Source organism: Ylistrum balloti, unplaced genomic scaffold (genome assembly GCF_031769215.1).
Source record: "Ylistrum balloti isolate Yb309-2 unplaced genomic scaffold, AGI_CSIRO_Ybal_v1 Utg370574, whole genome shotgun sequence".
NCBI lineage: Eukaryota > Metazoa > Mollusca > Bivalvia > Pectinida > Pectinidae > Ylistrum > Ylistrum balloti.
The window spans coordinates 159299-177786 of record NW_026782359.1 but is presented as its reverse complement, the minus strand read 5'-3'; the positions used below and the strand labels follow the sequence as shown (position 1 = coordinate 177786).

At 34.8% G+C, this 18488-nt stretch overlaps 3 protein-coding genes across 3 annotated transcripts; all 3 read left to right on the top strand.

Annotated features, from left to right (window-relative positions):
- Positions 1–4360: 4360 nt before the first annotated feature.
- LOC132556520 (zinc finger protein 184-like) lies at positions 4361–10507 on the top strand (the record flags this gene model as incomplete). Its single annotated transcript, XM_060220934.1, has 4 exons — positions 4361–4408; positions 5461–5513; positions 6639–10324; positions 10500–10507. Coding segments are annotated over 4 exons (3795 nt in total), but the record flags the coding sequence as incomplete, so codon positions are not given.
- On the top strand, positions 10470–11076 carry LOC132556537 (adult enhancer factor 1-like). Its single transcript, XM_060220950.1, has one exon. It carries the CDS (start codon positions 10540–10542, stop codon positions 11047–11049), a length of 510 nt encoding a protein of 169 aa, XP_060076933.1. The 5' UTR covers positions 10470–10539; the 3' UTR covers positions 11050–11076.
- A 2322-nt stretch (positions 11077–13398) lies between these two features.
- Positions 13399–17819, top strand: LOC132556518 (perlucin-like). Its single transcript, XM_060220932.1, has 5 exons — positions 13399–13450; positions 16288–16382; positions 16702–16795; positions 17234–17462; positions 17771–17819. Exons 1-5 carry the CDS (start codon positions 13399–13401, stop codon positions 17817–17819), a joined length of 519 nt encoding a protein of 172 aa, XP_060076915.1.
- The last annotated feature ends 669 nt before the right edge of the window (positions 17820–18488 follow it).

Sequence of the window (18488 nt, the reverse complement as noted above, 5' to 3'; positions counted from 1 at the left end):
TCATCTGTACATTTTTGACAGTTTCACTCATGCAATATTGGTTTTCATCTATCATAGGCAATTTGCTGGTAATTCTAAATATTATTAATCATTTAGCTTTGATTGATAAATTCCCAATTTGTTTTTTAATTCTTGTTTATTTTTTTCATGCAATTATTTGATTCCTTTTTGTCTTTATCATAGAGTCAAACCAATGAAAATAAACACTTTATGTTATAATGTATTAATGCAAATTGCTTTCGTTGATAGATCTATGAACTTGACTGAATGTACAGTTTTTTTATGAGGTTGGTTTTATTTCTGACTGTAAAGTAACCTATTATTTATCTGTGTGTAAATATTGATTGATAGGTGTTTACGTCTTAGGACTTTTAATTAGCATGTCCAATTGAATAAACAATGTGATATTAGGGTGACCACTTGTCAGGAGTTACTCAGGTGTATACAGGTGTGAATCCCTCACCTGAGCACATCTGACACTAGGTTTATTGTCATCACAATCAACAAAGACATTCTCCAGTTTAATGACCAATATAATTTACAATTAAAACTACTCAGATGAGCACTTGAAAGACACTTAAAGCACATAAATGCATATATTAATGAAATCTTCATACACAATACAATATACAAGTTGTCAATATCCTACATGTACATATGATTATATTTAATACCTAACACATGAACACTACAACATGAACGTGAAGAGAAGAAGATAAGGCAATTTCATTACAAGTGAAGCTCAAGGTAGGAAATCGATGGGATATTCAGAATTTGTGTAAGATTTTTAGGATAATTAATATACTTTTACATGGTAAAAATGATTTGTTTACACTTAAAACAGCAATTATGTTGGAATGTGATATCTTATCCTATTATCACATAATAGAAATTAACTTTCATTGTGTATGATAGATTTTGGAAAGTGACTTACAACAAACTTATAGTTACAGATAGGGTAGGTGTTGATATCTTGATATTTGTAATATATACTGTATGTATACATATTCATTTTTTTATAGTTTACCTGGTAATGATAAATATTTCAATGATTCACTGTAAATATTGAATGTAGGTAAAACATAATTTGTGCTTTATGGTTTAATACTTTACTTATATGGTAAACAATAAAAGCTGTATTCCACCTCCAGCCAAGCATTCTCCTAGTCGCAAAGAAAACATTACAGTTAGTTAAATTTTAATGATTATGATGATGTGATCCTCAATGGTCAGAGAAAACTCACCAGGGAAATACAATAAATCTGTCCTTGATTTGATGTAATTTCTTAAATGATTCAATATGTATTCATTTCCAAAGAGACAGGATATTCCACAAAAATTTGAAAAATTAGAAAAACTAGTTCTGTAAGCTATACTTTTCTATTCTGACCAGGAAATGAATGATGTGATTTAAATAACTAGAGCATTCTTCCTTCTCCTCTTCCTGTCCCATATCATCATACATCATATAGGATGAGTCAAAAACATTATATGTCAGTGGCTAGAAACACACTTACCCTCCCTCCCCCCACCCAACCCTCCTCCAACCCTTGGCGGATTAAACAGGGAAATCATTCCTGCCATAGTGAAAATTAAAATGCCATTAACAGCAAGTGTATTTTCTGTCAGTACATTATATCACTTAACACCTTTGTTGTTTGACTGTGTAAGGTTTAATGTTGAAAGTTATGATAATTTTTATGATGTAATGCAACTGTATGACCTATATTTGATTAATTGATACTTGTAGGTTAAGCTTTGACTTCTGAAGACATTCTGTGAAGGTATATATATACTGCATTGGGACATGAGGAAGTCATATAAAGGTAAGTTTCAACCATCTGTACAGTTTACATATATTCATGTGGGTTTTTTTTATACATTATGTTACATAATTCTTTATAATTTATTCCTTGTCTCTTTACAATATTAAGATGACATAATGTTCAAACTGTGACAGTCATTGAAGAAGTACATTATATAATTAGTGCAAAATTGCTTATTCCAATTTTTCATGTTGAGGAAAATAAATACACATAATTGAAATGATGCATTGACATTTCAGGTCAAATAGATATGTATGCATTCAAATTTCAAATAAGACATTGACACTGTATTGCCAGTTCAAGTATACTACTCTGTTTCTCTGAAAGTTAGGGATGACTCTCAGTCAGATTATAATTCATTATCATAATGTCATTGTGATGGTCAAATTATGACATTGTAATATTTTCCCACAAAATCAATATTGGTATCATATTGAACTTTAAAGACATTTTAATTCTTGTGTTTCTGTCTAAACTTCATATTTTTTTATTTTAATCTCTTTCATTGAATTAGAACTATAAATCAGAAAGTATCATTTGGTTCCTCTAAACTTTTTTAACAGCCTGTAATATAACATTCCTCAAATTGATCTAATTATCATTGAACAGATATGCGAAAAGTTAAAATCTACTGTACTGATGAACTTCATAAATTGAAATATAAAAGAAAGAGAGTCATTGTTCACTGATAATCAAAGTTTTCATTCATATAACATAGTAATTTACTCTGTGCTGATCAACATCCCAAACAAACAATATACAGTAGAATGTTGAAACTATTTATATATTGAACCAGCCCACATCATTTTATACAGTGGTGAGTACGCGCGATTGAACAGTTTTCAAACATGATAATAAATGTTAATGCTATAGACATTCCACCTGACCTTAGGGTTAGTGGAGATGGCGATGTGGGCATAAACATGGATGCCAGATGCTCTATCATTGGTGGATAAATCCCACTACATAAAAAAAAAATTATAAAAAAAATTGTAAAAATGTATAATAAAAAATATATGATTGTGTGTATGATAAAGAAGAATATTAGAATTTCCTGTTTAATGTTTAAAAAGTATGTTTATAATTATTGTTAACTGATATGTTAATGATGAAATAGGGGTATATTCCAGGTGTTGTTTTGTGCCCCAGGTGTTAAACATACTCAGATCCATCTGACACTATCAGACATCTCTGCTTCTTTTAAATATAGTGCTTAGTCCTTTTGCTTTGCTGAGCGTGTATGAGATCTCAAAAGTTTCTGTAGTGTGTATATGAGGACAATCCTGTTAAGTATGTGATATCTATAATATAAGAAATTAAAGTTATTAAATGGCATAACTCTAATTTAAGAAAAAAGCAGAAAGAACAAGGAAAAAAAAATGATGTAAATTGGCCTTTCCTACTTCAAATTTGAAGTAAAAATTAAAAACTTCACTACCAGCTATAAATGATTACATGAAATTTATGAGAATTAAAAGGTTAAGAGAGATAATAAATGAATTAGTGGGGCAAGAATGAGGTGATAATTTAATTAATAGATAGATTAATTATTGAAAAAATCAGATAATCTGGGTTTTTTTATTTCTGAAAGTGAAATTTTCTAAAAATAGTTTGTGAAAAAATAGTTTTTGAAAAATGTTTTAATGAGAAGATTCAGACATTTTAAGGTAATCCCCCCCACACCAGAAAGTGACATGGGGTAACAGTGCCAGACATGAATGGCCATTTTTTGTGTCTTGGAATCCACTACTGTGTCAGTGAGGAGAAATATTAAATATAGTATCAGTGATTTTTGAGACTCACATATTCGAGTCCTTCACATATGTTTTCCCCAAAAGACTTGCTCAAATTTTGAGGACACACTCTATCAGGACTCATCAAAATGTTTAGGTCATCTGACCTGAATGGTCGAGATGACCTATAGCCATCATGCTTCGTCTGTTGTCGTCCGCCGTCCACCTTTCGTCGTCCATAAACTTTTCATTCAAAAAACTTCTTCTCAAATACTAGAAGGCCTAGGGGGCTAATACTTGGCCCATAGCATGCTGGCATAGAGCCCTACAAAGTTTGTTCAAATGAATGACCTTGACCCACTTTCAAGGTCACATGGGTCAAATATGTTAAAATATACAAACGACTTCTACTCAATAAGCAAAAGTCCATGAGTGCTGATATTGGGCCTGTAGGATGCTTAGAGGAAAGGCTACCAAGTTTGTTCAAATGAATGACCTCGACCCACTTTCAAGGTCACAGAGGTCAAATATGTTGAAATTTTTGAACAAATTCTTCTCAACAACCAAAAGGCTCAGAATGCTGATATTGGATCTGTAGGATGCTGGGATGAAGGGCTACCAAGTGTGTTCTAATGAATTACCTTGACCCACTTTCAAGGTCACAGGGGTCAAATATGTTAAAATATACAAACAACTTCTTCTCAATAAGCAAAAGTCCAAGAGTACTGATATTGGGCCTGTAGGATGTTTGGAGGAAGGGCTACCAAGTTTGTTCAAATGAATGACCTCGACCCACTTTCAAGGTCACAGGGGTTAAATATGTTAAAATATGCAAATGACTTTTCAATAACCAAAATGATTAGAGTGCTGATATTGGGCCTGTAGGATGTTGGGATGACATGCTACCAAATTTGTTCAAATGAATGACTTTGACCCACTTTCAAGGTCACAGGGGTTAAATATGTTAAAATATGCAAATTACTTCTCAATAACCAAAATGATTAGAGTGCTGATATTGGGCCTGTAGGATGCTTTGAGGAAGAGTTACCAAATGTATTCAAGTGAATGACCTTGACCCACTTTCAAGATCACGACTTCTTCTCAGTAACCAAACGGCTCAGAGTGCTGATATTAGGCCTGTAGGATGCTGGGAGGATGGGCTACCAAGTTTATCTAAATGAATAAAGCCTACTGTTTTAACGGCAGACTCACTGTTGTTAGTGTTTGGCTTGCTTTTTGTCAGATGACCGTTAAGGCCCATGGGCCTCTTGTTATAAACTAGTGTTATGGACTTGTCTAAAAGAAATCCTTTGAAAATTATATACCAAAAATTTTAAATTATAGAACTTAAAAATATGGTTTACAAAAATAAAAATATAACAAACTCATTTTAGATGGGTCAGTGGTTATTTTCAGGAATGAAGATGATTATCAATTATTTGCTTAAGGAAGATTATTGATGAATAAATATTTTTAATAGACTACTGCCCTGAAAAAGAAAGAGATTCTTTAATCCCTTTATATCACTCCAGTCAGGAATGCAGGACAAAAATCATTGTCTTGATATATTCTCAAGATTTCTGAGTTGGAGAGAGATTATGTAGAAATTATTGATGACCTCACAAGTAACTGTTGTAACATATTTTAGAAATGAAGTTTGAATGATTGGATCGAGTGTGTGCCTCTGCTTGTAAGCTTGATATACACAATCTCAGCTGTTTTACTTTAAAGTTCAGTGGTAATAGACTCATTAGATGTTACATGTAAATAAAAATGTGGTGGTATTTTTTTGTAACAACATTTAACATTTTGAAGTTTTGCCTTCAGATCTATTGCTAAGGAAGTATAGTAGTAAGCCCAACTTTAACCAAACTTGGTCTGTAATTAGATCAACATTGTAGGCAGAGGTGAACAAGGGTGCTTCCATTGTTAAGACTGTTGTTTGGCCTCAAAGGTAAAATGATGGACCCATGTTCCATCCATATTCGCATACCTCTCTAGACAGTTAGCAGGATCTGCCTCTAAATGGTTCAGATTAGCCTGCAACAAAGTCCACCTGGTGTGCTTCTGATCAACAGTCAGAAGTCTTTCTCATTACAAGATCTTCTGAAAGAATGGAATGTACTCTTTCCTGTGAAATCTCAACTGTACTAGCTATATATCTCTCTCGGTAACTCGCTTGTCAGCCATAGGAATGGAATTTATTGACCATTTCTGGGGTTGCAACAGTGACAACCTTCCAGTACAGGCGTCATCTCCAAGGCTCTGTCTGCCATGCTTAAATTCCGCCACCCACCTTTTCACTGTAGTATATGAAGGGACATCATTCCCTAGTGTTGGTACCATATCAGTATGGATATTATTACATGCTAGACCTTTCTTATGCAGATATTGAATCACTGCTCTGTCAGCAATTTTTTCCATTGTGCAAAAGTCACTTGCCTTGTTAACTTAGAGTGCTACCTCTTTGACATAAACTGACCAAATGACACCAGCCTTCAAGCTCACAGCCTTTAATAGTCCGGGAATAGTAGAGTAGAAAAAGGACATCCCTGCTTAACTTCTTCAATACAAGCCTCACAACTTATCAATCAGCCTTTGTAGTTACCTTGTAGAATAGACATCTGAACCTACCAACAAGAGTGCATAAATTATTTTTCTTTGTTGTGCATTTTTGGGACAAAAAAAATTGAAGGACTGCAAACTCTTCATGGCTTCATCTATTCACTTTATATCAGTTTCTCGTAAAATACTGAAAAATGCAATGTAAAATGTCAGACAAGTTTTCACTTCTGGGGAAGATTAATATATTATGGGTCACATACAATTGATTTGAGTGGATTTTGAGGAGTGAAGAATTTACCAAAATTTTCATTATATGGTTTATGTTCCACCAATATTTAAACATAACAACATTTCTCTATGGTGGTTATATTTTATGAAGTCTTTCAGGAGATTTGATATTTTTGGTGAGAAAAATAAGACATGTATTACACAGGTTGCTTCTGAATTATCATTGTTACAAAGCAAGACAGGTGAGACATAAAAATTCAAATAATTTTATTTTCTTTACTTTCAGGTTGTTTCCTCTAGGTCCATTGAGAGGAGGTTTGGATGTCTTTGTTAAAATGGCTGAAGCTCAAGTTTTGAAACGTCATCATGAAGAAACTGAACATCTTGGAACAGATGAGAAGCCTCTCTCATTAAGTAAACGATGTGAATTTAATATGACAAACCCTTCCACTTATGATTACATCTTCAGTTTAGACTCCTCGCCAACACAGGGAGATGTTTACAAACATATAGGGTCTGATGAATTAGATACAGAACAGCAAAGTGACATCCCGAAGACAAGAATCAACTATAGCAAAGATGATGTACATGATGCTATCTCTTCTGCAGAGAACATACACGATGATCAGGATGATAGTGGAGAGGAAATAATTAGTGAAGATGAAGAGGATTTGGATGTAGGCTTGTCATCACATGCTCTGCAAAATGAGTCAAACATACTTTGTAAGATGTCATTTCCTGCATGCGAAGAAGATGATGTTAATCAGAAAAATGGCCATCATCAGGAAACCAGTCGCAACCAGAAATCATCAACAGAAGTGAATCAAGTTTTGTATGATGGAGATTCAAGTCCTCATCAGCCTGAGACAACCCAACACACAAATCCAAAAAACCTACCATATGTATGCAATCAGTGTGGAAAAGGATTTCATGAAAAAGGACATTTGAAATATCACACAAGGACACATTCGGATCAAAAACAGTTTACTTGTGACATTTGCAATCGTGGCTTTCATTTCAGTTTCAATTTAACAAAGCACCGCAGGACACACACAGGAGAGAAGCCATACTTGTGCAACTTTTGCGGGAAAAAGTTCAGTCACAAAAACAGCTTGAATCGTCACGTTACGCTCCATACAGGATTTTCACATCAGAAATGCAAAATTTGTGATCAGGATTTTTATGACAAACAGAGCCTGAGGAATCACCTGATTACACACACTACAGATGGGGAAAACAAATGTCAAACATGTAACAGAGAGTTTAATGACAAAAGAGGTTTTCTCATACACATGCAGTCTCATGTTTCTGCATTTGAAGCCTCAGCTGTAAGCAAAGCACCAGCATTTGAATGTGACATTTGTCATAGAAGTTACACTTTGAAGGGTAGCCTTAATAGGCATATGAAGAAGCATGGTAATGTTTTTAAACAAGAGTTCAAAAGTGATGATGAGTCAGCAGATTCTACCCCAGGAGTAGACTCTGATCTAAACGATTCATGGAACATAACTCAACCACAGCCATTGGATGTCCAGGATCGATACAGCAATCGAATGACTCCATCTAATGACGTATCACATAGGAAAGACTTTCATCAGGCTGATGTCCCTTATTTCAATGCTGGACAGATTGAAACTATTCCGCCAGATCTGAAGCCTAATTTAGAATCTGATGTTGATCAAGGGATGGACTTGTCATTGAAGCCAACTTCCTTCAGCAACTATATACCAGTTTCTACATCTCCTGAAGGATTAAGACACGTGTCAGATGAAGAAAGAAATGGCTGCTTTATGGAGGAGACTGCATTGGACCTAAGTATGAAAACTTGTTCTGTGCCACTCAGTTTTCAAATTAAACAGGAGTCTGTTGAAGACGACTACAAAAGGACCACTTTGAATCACACAACAGATGTTTTGGAAGACTCAGACTGTGCTTTAGATCTGTCTACAAACAAGAATGTGCAGGCTCTAGACAAAACACCAGCAGATAGCTCTAAGCAAAAATATGAGCTGAAGGAAATGGAAAGCCAAGACAGTCCAATAGATATGAGTTGGAATCAGGAACCTCAAGATAGAACACACAAATGCAAAAAATGTCCAATGACATTTGATGATCGATTAGACCTGCTCTATCATTCAAAACAATATCATCAGTATCGTTTGTCCCCTTCATCAATAGACATGGTTCACCAGCATTTTGGAGAAAATTCTTCACATACTTCACACAGTCAGGATGAAATGGAAGATGTTATGGAATTTAACAAGTGTCCTTATTGTGAGAGCACATTTACATCAACATTGGCCCTTAACAAACATCTGCTTATTCACTTTAAAGACAAGACAGATTTTTGTGAGTTTTGTTACAGGATGTTCGCTGATAAAGACCAGTTTAAATCACACATTGAAACCCACATGGACAAAGTCTACAAATGCAGCATTTGTCCCAAATCATTTGAGTTAAAGACTGAACAGCAAGACCATATCAAAGAACACAAAGAAGGAAAACCATTCATTTGTGGACAATGTAACAAATCTTTTCCCATAAAATACTACCTGGAATCCCACATGCGGGTGCATTTTGGGGATAAACCATTCAAATGTCCAATATGTAGACGAGGATTTACTCACAGTTTTAACTTGACAAAACATGTGCGAATCCATACTGGTGAGCGACCATATGAATGTCCTCATTGCCAGCGAAAGTTTGCCCAGAAGAACAGTTTAAATAGGCACATGTACCTTCATGTCGGACAGTCACCTTTCCCGTGCAAACTTTGTGACAAGTTCTTTGCTCACAACTTTGCTTTACAGATACACATGTCTAAATCACATGGCATTTTTGATAGTGAATTTAGCCAAGAGGATTTGGAAGAAAATGTTACTTCACTGCAGGATGGCAAATTGATGGCACCACTATACAGTGTTTCACCACCCAAAAGTATCTCTAAACTCACAAAAGAATTACATGTGACAAAACAAAGAAGTACAGACAATTCAGGGACGCCTGTTTTATGTTCGGATTTCAGTGATCAGTCCCCAATTAAGCCTTGCAATGAAAATGCGTGTGAAAGTCAACAAATGCAGGAGGGGGGAGACAAAGATATTTTAAACGAAAGTGATGATTTCTATGACAATGCTGATAATTCTTTGAACAACACACAGGAGGATACGACCTCTCAGTCCTTTGAGGATGGTGAAGAACCAAAGCAAGCTGAAGCTGCTGGAAATATAGATACAACAAGTATGTTTATGCCTTGGCAATTACCAAGAGGACTAGGGTTCCCGGCATTTCCACTACGAAATATGCCTGCAATGGATCCAAGTATGATGATGTCTGCTTATCTCATGAACTCCTACCTTGAGGCACAACAACTTCAGCTATTGAAAAAAATGCAAGAAAATGAAAATGTTAAAGCATCAGTTCATGAGAATATCCTACACCCAACAAAAACTCAGGTATACAGAGAAGCTGTTGATGATCATACAAGGGATGTACGGAAAAGTGAGCAGGCACAAGAACCGGACATCCATGTTTGTCTGGAATGTGGAAAATCCTTCAAGAAAAAGTACTACCTCAAGTCTCACATGCGTGTGCATACTGGCGAGAAGCCATTCAAGTGTGAAATCTGTGAGAAATCATTTAGCTACAGTTTCAACATGAAGAAACACCTCAGGACGCACACAGGGGAGCAGCCCTACCAGTGTGACATTTGTAAAAGACGTTTTAGTCATATTAACAGTCTTAATAGACATGCATCCACCCACACTGATAGCAGCTGTAGCTGTCGGTATCCAAGGTGTGAAGCCACATTTCCCGATAAGAACTCTTTATATCATCATGTTCTTCAAAAACACGGACTTCATAGAGATTTTGCAAATTCAGCTGAAATTCAAGATGGTGACTCAAAGCTTAATGCAGATTCTTCTTCTACTGTAGAAAATTCTAACTTAAGTGAGGTTTGTGTCAGGGCAGGTGAGACTCCTCATGAATTTTCTGGGGATGGAAATGAAATAAATACATCGATGAAGGTAGATGCAAATAACGAAACACAGAAGGGAAATGACAATTATTTTGATTCAAATGATTTGACGTATGAATATGATGGTGATGAAAGCACAAGTGAAATTTGTGATCTCTCAATTGGGAGCTCAGTAGGACAAGAGAATGTGTTCAGTGTGAAAAACGGAATGTACCAGCAATTAAATGGAAACACTTCATACCCAATTAAACCACTGATAGACGATACATACAAGTTAAACACTGATGCTATCACTGGAAATCCAATTAAAGCAAAACGGCGGAAGTCCTCAAGCCCTGCTATGCCTCTGATCTGTTCTGTTTGTGAGAAAGTATTTTTGAAAAAACAGGATCTCAAATCTCACATGAAAGTCCATTCTGACGCCCGGCCTTTCAAGTGTGACCTTTGTCCTAAGGCCTTCAATCACAAGTCAACTCTGACCAATCACCGGCGTATCCACACGGGGGAAAAGCCGTATGGATGTGAAATTTGTAAGAAAAGTTTCACATTTCTCAGCAGTCTACAGCGTCATAAACTTCTTCATATCGCAGAGACGACCTTCAAGTGTTTCGTGTGTGGAGAATCTCTAGAAGACAAGCAGGCTCTTAATAAACACTTAAAAAGTCATGTCCAAGGTGCAGAACTCGAACAGGATATTCAGATCAATGCAGCTACATAGAAAGACATTTCAACTTAGTGTAAATATATATTTAGACATACTGTATGAGATATCATTCAAGATTGTGTTTTAACGAAGTCTAACTGTAGAAAGTGTACATAAACTAGTAATTGAATGAAGATATCAATTTGTGCTTGAAAACTACATGAACTTTATACATAGAGCTTCATTTCATTTAAGGCATCATTTCTACAAGATAATGAAATATTCTTTATTTTATATAAAATGACTCTATCCATCAAATTGAGGGACAAACAATTTTTATATCACATTTTAAAGCAGAGTTTGCTCTGTTTGGGTTTATTAATACCAAATGTCAGTGACTGATATAAATGTGGCAAACTTTGTGTATTTCATAGATAATTGTCCACATCTTCTTCACCTCCAATTTAGTGTTACCATTCTCGGTTTTTCATGAAAGAAAAAATGACGAAAGTTCTACAGTCTAATGTTACACTTTTATAATTAATGAATATCTTCAAACCCTTCAACTTTTCCAGTCGTCCGTGCATTGAATAATACAAACAGGCACCTAATACTTGCAACTTTATTGTCTGAAAGGCAGGTGACTGATTTTAACAAGTATCCAGTCTGCTTACGTCATCATTATTTTGATATTCATGACCACATCAATATTTTTGATATTCTTTTTACACTTTTTTATATCTAGTATTGAAAATTCTACAAATCATTTATTTAAGGGGAGCAAATTGATGACACATATTTTGGTGTAAATACTTGACCGATGAGAGTCGTTTGACGGACGGCATTATACATATGTTTATTTGGTAATCATTTATTTAGAATGTCTCAATATAAATGTATTGTTTTCAAGTTGTATATTTTTTGTGCCATAGGTGTTATATTAGCCAAACTGCGATGATGGATTTAAGAATGTGCTCAGTACCTGTCATTATGTTTAAAATAAACATTCATTTTATTGGCACATAATTTTGTTGAATGTGCTCATTGATTTTCACACCAAAAAGTGTTCCAAGTCTACTTTTTTTATGTTGATGGATGTTATTTACATTTCCTTATTGATATTTGTTCAATCCATTCTAAATTGAGCATATATGTATGACAACAGTCGATACATGGTAATCTTGGTTTCAATTGTCATCACTTGCACGAAATTCCATGAATACAGACTTCATTTTTTTAAGTTAGCCAAAATGTGTATGTTTCTACAATGTACCTTTAGTGTACACACACAGTTATTAATGACCAATTTTACAGAGCATTTAATTTCATATTCTGGGTTTAGAAACATGTTACAACATATGTACAATATGGATATGTAATGAACTTTTTTAAGCATGTACCTTATTTGCAGTTTGTGTTTTTTCATTATTTGTTTTTTTTGTACTTGCAGTGGAAGTTATTCTTGGCTTTTTGTGAAATTATACACTGTAAATTTACTTATATCGGAGCAATAATCATTATGTAAATATGTGTTTTTATAGTTTACGCTGTTTAGGAAAGTGAAGACCATACAGTTTAAGGAAAAGACGCCAAAACAGTATTGTTAATTGTTCATTCTGTTTATCAGAGCATTTAGATCTGATCTTTTACCATGACACAAAGTCAACATTTTTGCCATAAATGAAATATTTGGTGCCACCCTCGGAGATGTTTTGCCTATTGGCTCCAGTGTTGTACATTCTATTGTGTTCAGATAACAAATCAATCGATTTAAACTTTTGTATTATGTATATTGTTGTATAATCTATGCTGTAGATATACAAAATGTGTTCACAAATTTTATTTACACAGGGACGTCTAATAAGATGGGAATACATGCTACATTCATGATGTTAGCTCAGTGACGGGTACATGTTCATGTTTTACTTTTGTACAAAATAAATGTTTTAGCATCTATCATTTCAGTTTGATTATATACAACCACTGTGGCATATGAGCACTGTGCAGATGTCTTGTGTGTGTGAAGTATCACAGGTGCACAGTTCGACGCTTTACACATAACATGTTGTATTTACCAGGAAGTTGAGAAATAGACTTGTCTATGCTGACATGGTTGTGTACTTTAGAAAGACACTTTACTCTAATTCAGGGTGTGATGTGACGGGGCTCCCGTAGGTTCAGTGAGGTAGTCAACGTCTACTACAAGGAAACCTCGCCTCAAATAAACCTAGCTGTTCGTTAGGCGATAAATCCCACCATGAGAGTTCTATGACAAATGATCAGTTGTCTGCATGTATGTCAAGACAGATAAAACCTTGACCCACGTTCGAGATCCATTTGACCCACGAAAACAACTTGTATCAGACTACCGAGAAAGACGTTGGAGCGAGGTCTGGAATCTGTTCATAGATTAAAATACACAAGATGGCGGGTTTACGCTTACTTCGTCCACTAACTCTATGGACAGTTCTTTTGAGTGAGTAATTGTAGCCATGATTTATGATTATATTTATGTTGCTGTTCTTTACATCATAACAGTATTTTGGTGCTAGAGTTATCTCCCTTCGTCTATACTTATTTTGACAATAATGACGTTCTCTGCGGAGACCTGGAGAGCAAATAATTTGTAGGTTAACATCATCAAATATTTATATACACGTAACGGAACGCTGTATCTTGATAATTTCAACGAATGTTGGTGTTCTTCACACTGTATAACAACAGTGAGAGCCAAATACGGACAAAAGAATTATAAACGCTGTGACATTTGAAAAAAAGGTGTCTGGAGAAAATGCTGAAGACGAAGAGTTCTGGGAGGGTATTATAGACAGCATCCACTCTGGTAATTTTTGTCAAGCCCATCGTGCTGCTCCTTTACAGTGTATTTAATATCAGCAAAACATAATCCGTGGAAATAGTTCGATAACACTTATAAACAAAATAATATAACAAACGTAGAGACTCCTCAAAGTAATTAAGATGTGAATTCCTAGATACCTGTGGCTTCCATGGAAAAGCATGGTAGAGAGTGGATGAAACGGAAGCATTTGACTTTGATTTTCAAAGTGAAATAGTCAATTATTAAAGGATTCAGCAGTGTAGAGTTTAAAATTAATATTAGCAGCATCCTAACGGGTTTTACCAGGATGTCGAGACCACAGACCACACTGATCGTTTTTATACAAAATGCGATATTTTTTCAGATAAGGCATCTGATTAGTGATTCTTGCCTGTAAACACTTATTTCATTTTCTACGTAAGGAAGGGATTGGGCTTACTTCGATATCCAAGGACATCACACACTTTTAAAAGTCTACCTAATTATGCATCATCGTTATAATCATTCAGGTTACCAGACATTGTTAGTGATACAGACATCCCTCGCTAGTAATTGAATTATAGAGCGGTTCTGAAGAGTTCCACAACACTAAAGTACTGTGATGTCCATGATTCTGTCCTCTTTCTCCATTCAAACCTAAACCTCGTCCTATTGTTTGACTTTTATCCAAATGTGTTACTTCCGTTTATTGTGATACTTTATACTTCACAAAAAAGTAACAGAATGATGATTTTGAAGGATTGAAATGTTCTTATGACAAATCGTTAAGCGGTAATATTAAATAAACTATTGGCATACCTATGGGTACTAACCTCTGCCTTGACTGACTGTTCTCATACGATATAGAATTTCTCGAAAAACTTACCGATATAGATGAAAAAGATATGTTTAACTTGCAGATGCAAGTTGTCTTTGAATATCAGGAAATTTATTAACCATCGTAAATAGACATAAAAAATGGGCATCAATGACACAGTAGAGACAGTCTTACAATAAGCTGTATTATAAGCATAATGAATTTGATCTCCCTATCGTGGGTTACTTTATCTAGATTGTTAAAACCCTGCTTTTCAAATTTGCTGTGTTTACAAGTCATATTGTACTCCATTTTACGGGTTTGGTTCCAGTATTACGATTCCGTGAAAAATGCCTACAGCTTTTGAATAAACTTACAGCATGGGCGATGAAATTTCAAGGCAGCCATTATTATTTCATACATGTTAGATGAATGTTATTTCATAGCTTCTAATTTTGATAGCGTTGCTTTAATTTGAGAAATCTCGATTTACATGGCGCATAACATCGATTAAGTACAGTTGAAATCGTTGTCTTGAAATTGCTTGAGTTGAAATTCCGTTTGAGTTGAAATAATTTTCAAGTGTCGATTTTTTCTTTTATATCTTTGTAACTTTAGTTCGGATGACTCGAATTTCATTGAGGCGAAATTTTGGTTGAGTCGAAGTGATTTTACAGTCCCTTTAATTGTAAAGCAAGGGAAAAGTCATTCACTCGAAATTAACGTTTGTCAAAACATCGGCACGTCTTCTGACGAAGTCGGTCAATACATGTATACACATAACGTCATCTGTGCGTAACTTTTTGCTTAGTACAGCGTATCGGTCAATCGTACACACAGCACTTGTTCTCTAGCGATTAATAACCAGTTTAATTATCCAATTAAAGGTTGGCTTCTTAATTAGTGTCATCATTCTGTAGCACGTTAAACAAGGGGCGTGTTTATACAAGACAGGAAAACGTGTAGTTTGGTTGCGTGCATCTTTAGGAACGATCAAAACGATGCCGTCAAACCAGCACGAACTTTTTGACGGAATCTAATCCCCACAATTCCGGAAGAAACTATTTTTTTTTAGATTATTTTACTAGAGGACTGTGATCAGTCGCTTTGTTAGATTTATTGCTTTGACAATGAAGTGCCGAAAGTATTTGTCATTGACAGAGTCTATATCTGTGCGTAATTTGTTGAGTCTAGTGTTTGTACAATGTTTTCTATAACAGGTAAACACTTTTTAGTGCCGCGTTTATTTATTCATAATAATGACATATCAATATCATCTGTAGCTTAATACATCGTTTGTAGTAGCGTATCAAAAGCATATTTGATGTTCGTTTTATTGTCTTTCCGTAAAATAAATTACCAATATGTTCTTGGCCAGTAAGGGTAGTGTAAACGTAGGCGGGACGGAACGACGCAAGTTCAGCTGTATTTTGAATGGTGTTGTAATTACATGATTTGTTGTTTGGGTGAATAAACATGAAAAAGCGAAAGTAGAATTTTTTTTGTTTCTTTTTTACCGCCATTTCAAACTAGTAACATTAAATTACGAGTTTCGACTTTACTTGTTGCTTATACTTCTGGTGCAATAAAACATTGTGACGTAAATTTCGTTTTTAATGGCAGTCTGCTGTCTACTTGTACATTATACATTTACATAAATCTCGACGTATAAATGCAGGTCCTTGTCTGTCTGTGTGTCCGGACGGTTCCATTGTACATCAAACATCTTGCTACTTGTTTTTCAACATGAGGGCCACATGGAGCGAAGCGGAGGTTCGATTTCATTTATCAATGTATAACATTTTCCATCCTTTTCATAGTTGTGCCAATTTTACTTCATACTTGCTTTGATATATTGTACAGGATGTATTGAGAGTAAAGTCTCTGAATATTTTCTTATCGACTTATCAACTGTTGCTGTCATTTGATATAAGATTTCTTCTGGTTTTATGTTGCTGATATAAAGTTCTGTCACGTGATCAATAGCCTACATTTATTGCTTTGTTATTGAAACAGATGTTATTGTGTACTTTGTTTATTTATAATTCAAATTTATAACTTTGTTTTGACGCCGATATTTGTTTTTAATCAGTTTTATTGTCGTCTGCTGAAAACTGATCTGTTATCCATAGACACTGCGGAGGAACAAACGTTCATCGGGAACCACCTGGCAAGGGAGGGCAGTGGTAATGGAATTTGTGTACTATATATCTTGTTCTACAAGAGCGCAACACCTAGACTGTGACAAAATTTGTTTGTTACAAAATCATATATATTCAGTATCACAAAGTAATGTTTAAACCCTGTTTATTCATGTCAGGAAGTGTTGTCATTTTCATTTCATAACTGTAATTCTTTGTTACGATTACCAATGCCTACATTTCTAACTTGTATTATTTATATATATATATATTAAAGTAACATTCATGAATTATATTACTTTTATTATCTTTATTATATTGCAATAACACAATTATACATAAAATACAAACTGTACAAAGCACCAGATTGTAATACATATGGCTAATTAAATCATTCTTATGTCTAATCAAAATATAAGTAAGACAATATATAACAAATCTATTGAGTATATTCTGTTTGTGTCACACGCACAATGTTAACAGCTACGTTCAGTAAGGACGGAATGTTTTGGACGGGAGGGACTACCATAATGACAGGCGGGCGATGGATGTGGGAAGGAGAGTCCATTCCTGTGGGGTACGAGGCCTGGGCCTCAGGAGAACCGGACACTCAATCAGCCCAGAAGAGATGTCTAGCTATGGTTTTCAATAACAATTTCCAATGGCGCGCGTCTGTGTGTGATCGCAAACACCACTTCGTGTGCGAGGCATCGTAAGGACGGTTATTGTCTCTTTCAAATAACAGATAGACAAGAGAGTTAACAAAACCGGTAATCGAATTCACAAATCGAATCTACTCTCATAAAATACAAGTGTTACAGGAGAACTACTAGAACAAGTACGCGAAGAGAAGATAAAATATACAGCAAACATTCCCCCATTTCGCGATGTAGTTTTCCCATCAACAGCAGAAGCGCCCTTAAGTTATGGTTATTGTGTAACTGATTCATGATTTCTGGTGATATGTTTCCATACCAGCTGTTATCTATTATGATTAACATGACTTTTCTGTTATTTCAGCGCATTTGCTAACAGTAACAGTGGCAGCGGAGGTGTAATAATTGGATGATACGACCGTAGACACGACGTGCTTCTATTATCAGATATAGCTGTTTCATGTAAAATATATAATTTTCAATAAAAAGCGAATCAGAAGTCTTGTATTGGTATATTGAATTAAACTATTAAATGGGTCACAATGTAGTATTTAAAGTATACATCATGTATATGTCACGTGTTACATATTAGGAGGTCTTTATCTACATACTACTTTTTGTAGAATGTTGATTTTTATATCTTTCAATTATACAGATGATGGAAGTAATTCAATCTTACGTATGCTATATGTAAAATTAAAGCATGAACGTATCTTCATTTTGAAACCAACATCACTTTATCCTGTAATGCTTTCTGTTTAGAAATTCTTACAGAATATTTTTTTCTTCGTAGTGTAGAACTAATTTATGGTATATGAAGAGATAGAAGACGATTCTAACTTGTAGGTTTGAAAAGTAAAATATTTAGTAAAATAAGTCATTGCATGTAATGTACCTTAGTTTATGAGTACTTAGAATTAAACATTTAGGATAGTAAACAAAGTAATCGTCAGCTGTTAGTATCATACAGAACCTCGTAGCATTGGGTTAATTTAAAGTTTGTCAATATGTCCATATACTTCTTACAAGTTTTTTTTTTTCTCTCAAAAGACTATTTTTTACTCTTTATAGGATTAACTGTA

Excerpts from the sequence above, each read along its gene's own strand:
- LOC132556537 (XM_060220950.1), top strand. The coding sequence starts at position 10,540 with ATGTACCAGCAATTAAATGGAAACACTTCATACCCAATTAAACCACTG.
- LOC132556518 (XM_060220932.1), top strand. The coding sequence starts at position 13,399 with ATGGCGGGTTTACGCTTACTTCGTCCACTAACTCTATGGACAGTTCTT. Across the intron at positions 16,383-16,701 it reads CCACATGGAGCGAAGCGGAG|TTTTATTGTCGTCTGCTGAA; the intron begins GTTCGATTTCAT and ends GTTTTTAATCAG. Across the intron at positions 16,796-17,233 it reads CCTGGCAAGGGAGGGCAGTG|CTACGTTCAGTAAGGACGGA; the intron begins GTAATGGAATTT and ends CAATGTTAACAG.